The sequence below is a fragment of the Borostomias antarcticus genome, assembly GCF_949987555.1.
Source record: "Borostomias antarcticus genome assembly, chromosome: 26".
Classification (NCBI taxonomy): Eukaryota; Metazoa; Chordata; class Actinopteri; order Stomiiformes; family Stomiidae; genus Borostomias; species Borostomias antarcticus.
The window spans coordinates 9855998-9865997 of record NC_140259.1 but is presented as its reverse complement, the minus strand read 5'-3'; the positions used below and the strand labels follow the sequence as shown (position 1 = coordinate 9865997).

Here is a 10000-nt window from a genome sequence, read left to right as displayed (position 1 = left end):
ACGACCCAGCCCCCCTCTGGGCGACTAGTCAAAAACGACCAGGGACAAGTCTGGTGTTCTGGTTCTATGGGAGATGATTGTGTTGACAGAGTTCGGTAAAAGATAACAACCCTCGGTTCACGTTACAACCGGGCTCACGAGACACCGAGTATACCGAGGACTGCAGCAAACACGTTCAGATCATGTCTTAATAACGTCCTGGTCCTGAACCCCGTGTGTTCGTCTGCTGGACCCCTCAATATTCACACGTCTGGCTTGGACCCCTCTAAGACGTCTGTGGACGTGCAGAACGGGTTCAATATCTGAACGTCTAAAATAAACTTTCATTCTGGCTCCTAATTGGATGTCTTTGGACGTCCGAAAAAGACATCTAAAAGACGTCTTTTAGACGTGTCTTTGCTCAGTGGGTGCCGCCTCCTCACGCAGTTCACACGGTCAGTCTGACTAGATCACCCCGCAATCCCAGCCAGCGACGGCTTGACCACTCTGAGAAAGAGCTGCTTTTCTATTCTTGCCTATTTCAGAAATGCATATTATGCCAATTAATTGATTACGCCATCTAGTTAGCCTACTTCTAGCTTGCTTCTTTTGGGAGAGCCAACAGCTACTTCCCTTACAGAGGAGTTGGAGATGTGGAACACGTTAGGAGACGCACCGTTTATATGAATGGGGGAAATGCAATTGTAGGATATTGTGCGTGAATCATAGCCTACACACACAGTCACACACACAGTCACACACACGACCATGACTGCGTGGTGACGAGTTTACAACCCTTTTTCTGGTGTCTGGTCTTTTATGCCACAGTGAAGGCTGGTCCAGCAAGGTTTCAAGGATGCTCGATACAGTATTAGGGTACTAGTCCACGTGTGGTTCTTTTATTCAACTTTTGTAATTCCAATAACCTATGTAAAATTATTTATTCATGTATTCACTTTCACTGCTGTTTCTGCAGTTATCGGTTTATTATTTGAGGGTATAAATGGATCATTATTATGGGCTTATCACATCACTGTTAGAAGCAAAAGTGACACTTCTTTTGATCCTGTGTGATGACCATCTGGTTTAGATCTGTGTGTGATGGCCATTTAGTCTTGTGGCCAAACACTGACTGGCCTAAGGCTTGGTGACACCTCCAGCAGTCACGCAACTAAAGGTCCTTAAAATATAAGTCCTAAATCATAACTTAACACCAACTAATACAATCCTTTTAACGAGGCCGAGGCAGCTGCTGTTGAATCCTGCAGTGTCATTTTGACTGATGAGCCAATGGAGACTCCTCATTCACTTTACCCTGAAAAGAGAGAAGCAACATGGGTTAGAATCTGTACAGATCATTTGCATTCAGAGATGTAGGTTATTGGTTTAACTAACTCAGAGATGTAGGCTATTGGTTTAACTAACTCATTCAGAGATGTAGGCTATTGGTTTAACTAATTCATTCAGAGATGTAGGCTATTGGTTTAACTCATTCAGAGATGTAGGCTATTGGTTTAACTCATTCAGAGATGTAGGCTATTGGTTTAATTCATTCAGAGATGTAGGCTATTGGTTTAACTCATTCATTCAGAGATGTAGGCTATTGGTTTAACTAATTCATTCAGAGATGTAGGCTATTGGTTTAACTCATTCATTCAGAGATGTAGGCTATTGGTTTAACTCATTCATTCAGAGATGTAGGCTATTGGTTTAACTCATTCAGAGATGTAGGCTATTGGTTTAACTAACTCATTCAGAGATGTAGGCTATTGGTTTAACTCATTAATTCAGAGATGTAGGCTATTGGTTTAACTAACTCATTCAGAGATGTAGGCTATTGGTTTAACTAACTCACTCAGAGATGTAGGCTATTGGTTTAACTAATTAATTCAGAGATGTAGGCTATTGGTTTAACTAACTCACTCAGAGATGGAGGCTATTGGTTTAACTAACTCATTCAGAGATGTAGGCTATTGGTTTAACCAATTCATTTAGAGATGTAGGCTATTGGTTTAACTAATTCATTTAGAGATGTAGGCTATTGGTTTAACCAATTCATTTAGAGATGTAGGCTATTGGTTTAACTAATTCATTTAGAGATGTAGGCTATTGGTTTAACTAACTCATTCAGAGATGTAGGCTATTGGTTTAACTAATTCATTTAGAGATGTAGGCTATTGGTTTAACTAACTCATTCAGAGATGTAGGCTATTGGTTTAACTAACTCATTCAGAGATGTAGGATATTGGTTTAACTAATTCATTCAGAGATGTAGGCTATTGGTTTAACTAATTCATTCAGAGATGTAGGCTATTGGTTTAACTAACTCATTCAGAGATGTAGGCTATTGGTTTAACTAACTCAGAGATGTAGGCTATTGGTTTAACTAATTCATTCAGAGATGTAGCCTATTGGTTTAATGTCTGATTTAAAAATGCCCAGGATTTGTTTTGTGTGTGTGTGGGGGGGGGGTGGGGCATACACATTATAGAAATAACATCAGGTGCCAAACATAGGCCAGTTGAACACAACATGAAACTCACCATCGGCACATCCTCAAGCCTCTCAAATGTATTCATCCTGGATCTGAGAAGCTTTGCGCTGCAGACAGCCAGCAAGAGCACCAGAACGATGCAGAAGATGCAGATGATGGCCACCAGGCCTGGGCTTCTGGACAGGTCGTAATGTCCACCGTCCTCAACGGCTACACAACAATACGGGTGGTGAATGGAACACAGTGAGACAGTTTGCCGACTCAACTAACGGTTCTGTTAAGTGATCCGGTTAATACACACGGCCGACCGCTCTACCGCATACACACCTGTGGTTGTGTGATGGTTGGCTTGGGTACTGACGGTGAGGTCGGTCTTTGCAGGAGCTGAGGTTGAGTCATAGGGAGTGGTTTGATTTAGAGACCCATTCGCCGTGGTCTTTACACTCGTGTTCTGTGTGGCGGTGCTGCTGGTATCGTCCGATTGTGACGCGCTGGAGGCTTGTGAGGACCGGGTAGACTCTACCGTAGACGCCACACCGGACGTTTCAGGAGTTACGCTGGACGAAATGGAAGGTGTTGTCCCATTGAGTGTCACGGTAGTGATCTTTGTGGTCATGTCAGACATTGTGGAGGTAGCTGGAGTTCTCGTTGTGGTTTTTTCAGCCGCTGCCGAACTCCTAGACTGTTCTGCTGGGAGAGAGCAAGGTTGTCAGGCTCTTTGTACTGGCCTTGGTTCACAGTGGGAACGGTCAGCGAGCCTACTGCATGTCCTAGTGCTATGATGACAGATCCCAATGTTAAAGGTACCCAATGTAGTTTTTGACCGCTAGTATGCGCTCTAGAGCAAATTTGAGAAGGTGGTCCCCGAAAATCGCGTACTACGTCATTGCGTCAATACGCGGAGCGCATAATAGTGACGTTTCACACATCCTTGTTGTTTTCAAAACATTAGCTAAATATCATTTTGTGAAGAAATTACAAGGTAGGAAAGACATTCAAGTGATTCAACATGTTTATTAGACTACAAGGAACCATATAATCGAGGAATTTCGAAAATAAACAATGAACGGATTGTTTTGATTCACGTTTCGTTGGGTACCTTTAAATAGCTGATATTTTGGTGTACATTGAAACAAGGCCCCTGATAACCAATCTGAACCTCGCTTCATTGTTTAAGCTCGTTTGTGGTAAAACACTCTTTCGTTAAATAAAAAAAAAAGAGAGAGGTGTGACTTAAATGTTCACCATTATTTTATTAGTAGATTTTTTCTGTTGCCCAAAAATATTATGACAGGTCATTGACTGGACTAATATAATCACCCTGACTACTATTCAATGAACCCTTTTACCAAACAAAACAACAGGTTTAACACAACTTTATCAGGTACTGGTTTCGGTTCGGAGGCACACCCCCAAGACCTTCAGTTTTACAGTCAGTAGTTAAAATGTACAATGATGCATTTACATTGCAGCGTAAAACTTGTATATAATGGCCTCTTTAGTACTTTATTACCACATCATAACGATCCTACTATCGTACAGTCATTGTCTGAACGCTGCCACTGTTCTTGTATTTTTTCTGTACTCTGCTACTGTGTACAGGGCGCATCTGTAAAAATGTTCTACACTGTCTATCTCTATTGCCACGAGAATCAGTTACAGAATAAATAATATGCTCTCATACAAGTACTATTTTTGCTATAATATTTTTTTTTAAATAACACAAAGTTATAATTTATGCAGTAATATTCTACATTTAAGTTTTGATTCTTTTCTATCCTTACACGAGCCTGTTCTGGTGGTGACAGTCATGGAGACTGGCACACATCCTTGGAAATATGCTAATAACCTTTTTAATCCGTTTTGCATAGTTTTGCATCTTCTGCAGAAGGCTATTCAAAACGCTTAACATACAGCATGTAATGAACAAATTTAACGCACAAAATGTGAACTCACCAAGAGAGACTGCTATTATAATGAGGGAGGTGAAGATGGTGAGTTGCGTTACTCCTGCCATGTTGAGTTACAACTAACGGACTAGTGGAATGAACAGATGCATGTACGCACACACACACACACACACACAAGTTCAGAACATCCTTGAGAGCAGGATGTCGCTGAATGGACAGGGAGGAGTGGACTTCATATGTCCAAAGCGGGTTAGTCACTGTTTGAACAAGTTATTTGTTCAACGATAAAAAAGTCCTGATTGTACCTGTAGCTGGCCACCCACTTAGTCAGGAGAGGGCGTGGCGCTTCGTTATGAAGAAAAGGCTCATTAAGACAAGATAAGGGATATATGAACGCTTAACTATCAAGCCATTTACTTTACATTGTAATATGAACATGTAAAAGTACACATCAAGATATATCTTTAGATATGTGTACCTTAACGTGTGTGTACATATATATATATATAGACACATATACCTTACATACACATTACCTTAAATAACTCACTTGTCCAATTTGGTATGTTACTACTGTACACCATGGTTTTATGGAGCTTGTTGGCCATTATTGGGTCCGTATGAATTTCAGAAGTGGACGATGTTTATGGAACTGAGTTCAACAATATGATCAATTTCCCACAACACAGGTTTATGTTTTGTTTTTTTACAAGAGTCGTCCACACAGAAGGCACGGGCAGCATATGGAAGAACAATCAAATTACATTGATTAGTTTCATAAAATAATATAACCTACATTGCTCAAAGAAATCAAGGGAACACTTAAATCATCAATCATCATCGCGGATATCGATGAACAAAATATTGAAGTTGAAAATCTTTATTGATTACATTGTGTAATTTGTTGATGATGATTATGTGCTCCCTTAATTTTTTTGAGCAGTATATTTTCCATCAAAGATATTATTCAAGCCTAAAATGGTAAAACATAAATTACAGCATTTCATCAAGATCACCTTCAGTTCCACTCACAAACACACCCCACATATATTAACCAACTATGCATTTTGGTCCGTTAGTACATACATACTTTTCATGAAAGTATCCTTAAAATGGATTCAGTGCGTTCTAAAAAACACTCAACATTCATAAGGTTTCAAGAGAGTTACAAATCACGGTCAACCGGCTGGAAATCAAAATATCAATGATCTTGCAGTTAAACAATAAATACTTTCAATAGTATTTACAATACAAGGAGTTATGCAAAAATCCTGGAGTCAAATACTGTATTTGGCACATTGACAAAATCCAGCAGCTATGGACCACACAAAATGGTACTGAGGTTGTACAGACAAAAACAGCTGATTAGCAACCTGGAAGTGGCAGGAATGAGCACAACCTCAAACACCCACCACTTTGTGGGCAGCTTCATATGCAGAATGACAGTTTGATTATACAGTAGAAGAAGACTGGGTGAAGTAGATAAATACTGTATAAATAAATATCCATCTAGGATATCGTCCGAATAAAACCTACATACAGCAGGGGAGACTCAACTGAGGTCAGGTTGTGGGCGTGTCAAGCTTTCTCTTCCAGAAGTTTGGTCGTCGGCGAGGGCCGAAGAGCCTCTTGCTGCACCTCCTGGACAACGCTCTCTGATAACAGATCTCCAGGCTGTCCATCATCCTGTCGACAGATCACAAGGATTGACTTACAGCACACACAAACAGGCTTTACAATAACAACTTCCAGCTTGTGGTGAATGGGATGAGCTGAGAGCTAAACTGTTTTAACATAGGTCTGTAATTTCCCAAAACAATGAAGCCTGAGGTCAGAGGTCTGACTCTGTGTTTGAGGTAGGAGAGGGAGGTCTGACTCTGTGTTTGTGGTAGGAGAGGGAGGTCTGACTCTGTGTTTGAGGGAGGAGAGGGAGGTCTTACTCTGTGTTTGAGGTAGGAGAGGGAGGTCTGACTCTGTGTTTGAGGTAGGAGAGGGAGGTCTGACTCTGTGTTTGAGGTAGGAGAGGGAGGTCTGACTCTGTGTTTGAGGTATGAGAGGGAGGTCTTACTCTGTGTTTGAGGTAGGAGAGGGAGGTCTGACTGTGTTTGAGGTAGGAGAGGGAGGTCTGACTCTGTGTTTGAGGTAGGAGAGGGAGGTCTGACTGTTTGAGGTATGAGAGGGAGGTCTTACTCTGTGTTTGAGGTAGGAGAGGGAGGTGCTGACTCTGTGTTTGAGGTAGGAGAGGGAGGTCTGACTCTGTGTTTGAGGTAGGAGAGGGAGGTCTGACTCTGTGTTTGTGGTAGGAGAGGGAGGTCTGACTCTGTGTTTGTGGTAGGAGAGGGAGGTCTTACTCTGTGTTTGAGGTAGGAGAGGGAGGTCTGACTCTGTGTTTGAGGTAGGAGAGGGAGGTCTGACTCTGTGTTTGAGGGAGGGGAGGGAGGTCTGACTCTGTGTTTGAGGGAGGTCTTACTCTGTGTTTGAGGTAGGAGAGGGAGGTCTGACTCTGTGTTTGAGGTAGAAGAGGGAGGTCTGACTCTGTGTTTAAGGTAGGAGAGGGAGGTCTTACTCTGTGTTTGAGGGAGGAGAGGGAGGTCTGACTCTGTGTTTGAGGTAGGGGAGGGAGGTCTGACTCTGTTTGAGGTAGGAGAGGGAGGTCTGACTCTGTGTTTGAGGTAGGAGAGGGAGGTCTTACTCTGTGTTTGAGGTAGGAGAGGGAGGTCTGACTCTGTGTTTGAGGGAGGAGAGGGAGGTCTGACTCTGTGTTTGAGGTAGGAGAGGGAGGTCTTACTCTGTGTTTGAGGTAGGAGAGGGAGGTCTGACTCTGTGTTTGAGGTAGGAGAGGGAGGTCTGACTGTGTTTGAGGTAGGAGGGAGGTCTGACTCTGTGTTTGAGGTAGGAGAGGGAGGTCTGACTCTGTGTTTGAGGTAGGAGAGGGAGGTCTTACTCTGTGTTTGAGGTAGGACAGGTAGGTGTCCCAGCCCAGGGTGATGGTGTTCACGTACACCACACGGTATTTGGGGGAGAGGAAGTAGAAGTTCACCATCTGTGCTGCAGGCCAGACGCACCAGTCAGCCTACGGACAGAAACAACACACTCAGATGGTCCTCACATCAGCTGCTGTGTGTCAGATCAGCAGCAGCAGCAGCAGCTGGGTTGCATCATACTAGGGCCGCATGATTATGACAAAGATAATAATTGTGATTATTTGCCTGATATTGTACTTGAAATTATTAAGTGTGATTCAATTTTCATATATTAAATACATTTCTGTGGTATCACCTATATGATATATACCTATATAAATTGCAGACGTGATTAGTAGATTGCAGAGGTTATAGTCGTGATTACGATTAATTCACAATTAATTGTGCAGCCCCACATAATACTGATCATACTGTACCAGACCTTCAGCTAAGAGGTTCTCACTCACCTTGTAGAACTCCCAGAATTTGCCTTTGAATTCCTCCCAACCTTTGGAGAGTGTGTGCCCTTCCATGACACCCATACCTGGCACACATGAGGATCTTATCAGTAAGGTTTGTATTAATGACTCCTACTACATATGTAACACACTGATCAGAGCATGTCCAATCACAACATTCGACTCTAGGTCTAGGCCCTAAGTGTAATAACAGAAGACTGATTGAGTCTATAGGGTCAAGGCCCTAAGTGTAATAACAGAAGACTGATTGAGTCTATAGGGTCTAGGCCCTAAGTGTAATAACAGAAGACTGATAGAGTCTATAGGGTCTAGGCCCTAAGTGTAATAACAGAAGACTGATTGAGTCTATAGGGTCAAGGCCCTAAGTGTAATAACAGAAGACTGATTGAGTCTATAGGGTCTAGGCCCTAAGTGTAATAACAGAAGACTGATAGAGTCTATAGGGTCTAGGCCCTAAGTGTAATAACAGAAGACTGAGAGTCTATAGGGTCTAGGCCCTAAGTGTAATAACAGAAGACTGATTGAGTCTATAGGGTCAAGGCCCTAAGTGTAATAACAGAAGACTGATTGAGTCTATAGGGTCTAGGCCCTAAGCGTAATAACAGAGAAGACAGAGTCTGTAGGGTCTAGGCCCTAAGCCTAATAATAACAACAGAGAATATCAATCACATACCGTCACTGAGGTAAATAGTGTCGGGTTAAGGGTTTGATTGATTGTTACCCTCAGAGTCGTCCCTTTGGAGAACTTTGACCTTATAAAGTCTCTGATGTACACAAAGCTCTTTGCTCAGTGGCGGTTTAAGGCTATTAACCTTTGGCTCCCGACACACGTGCACGCATGTGGCTTACATAGTCCAGTTGAGCATTTTGGGGGGGTAGGGGGCGGGGCTAACACCCCCGTTCCTTGTAATAAATATTTCACTGAATTAGTGAATAAAAAAATGCTTTCATATTCAGTGTCTCACCTATAAAGTACCAAGCTCCAAGGGTTGGCGACGCAATCAGCTGATCCACTAATACCTTCTTGCCAACAGTGAGCAAAGCATTGCCAACATAGACCTTGTCCAGCCAGGTGTACCAGTAGTGCAGCACGGGTCCCATGGAGCATCCCACGGCAACCATGCGACCTGGTGACACAACAAGGACACACACACACACACACACACACACACACAGACAGACAGACAGACAGACAGACAGACAGACAGACAGACAGACACACACACACACACACACACACACACACACAGTGAAGAGAGACGTTGAATGACCCTGAATGTGTCCAATCCTAAACATCTAAGGAGTAATGGCTGGATACACCAGACCTGGAACTCACCTGTGCGTGTCCAGTCCCTAGTCTTCTCAGGGTCCTTCCGTTTCTCGCGGGTTTGCTGTAGAAAGTCTCCCAGACCCAGCATCCCTCCTCCACTGACCGTGTTGGTCAGGATGAGAAACCTGGGTTGGAACAGAGGCTTCCAGTAGAAGGAGATCCGGACAAGAAAGTCTTTACCCGCCCGGGACACCATGACTCCTCAGTCATCCAGGGGCCACGCGTACAGCGCATGCGCGTTGAAAAGAAGTTGTTATGAATGGGAAAATAACACTGACAGTTCAAAGTCTCATCCTTAGTGTTACGTTGGCGTGGATAACTTGCTTACGTTCGTCAGTAGTTATCCTATTATAGCTTGATGGTAAAGTTAGATACCGGTTGACAGCTGGGTAGTTAGTTAGATAAACAACACGTGTTATCGGTACGAACTTTACAAGTTAGATAAATAATACTTATCCCTGTTACAGCATGGATAGGCATGTGATGTCTGATGACAGTTCCTGCTACCATACTTCAGGTAAAGAGTGGCTAGACCGTCCATTGGGCTCCAGTCTAACTCTGTACTGCCCTCTAGTGTCTTGGAGGCTCCTGTCATATAGCAGGGTGACTATTCCCTCTGGTGGTGATACAAAGTTGAGGGGGGAAATTAAAGATATGAAATAAAATAATTCAAGAAAAGAGGTATCATGGTATTGAACTTTAAACCGGACACAATACACAGCTTGTATTATATTATGTTATTATAGTTGACAAGCCTAGCCTATATATTATATGATAATCTATTATAGGGTCTACATTTAAACCATTCTCTTTGAAGATCATCTGAAGAATCCCGTATTTACCTA

The 10000-nt window shown here is 42.8% G+C and overlaps 1 protein-coding gene across 1 annotated transcript; it reads right to left on the bottom strand.

Moving 5' to 3' along the window:
• Nucleotides 1–4946: 4946 nt before the first annotated feature.
• mpv17l2 (MPV17 mitochondrial inner membrane protein like 2) lies at nt 4947–9597 on the bottom strand. The gene is made up of 5 exons (XM_084459213.1): nt 9162–9597; nt 8791–8952; nt 7814–7890; nt 7328–7456; nt 4947–6069 (listed from the first exon to the last, which is right to left on the bottom strand). The coding sequence occupies exons 1-5, from the start codon at nt 9349–9351 to the stop codon at nt 5962–5964; spliced, it is 666 nt and encodes a 221-aa protein (XP_084315339.1). The 5' UTR covers nt 9352–9597; the 3' UTR covers nt 4947–5961.
• Between the last annotated feature and the right edge of the window lie 403 nt (nt 9598–10000).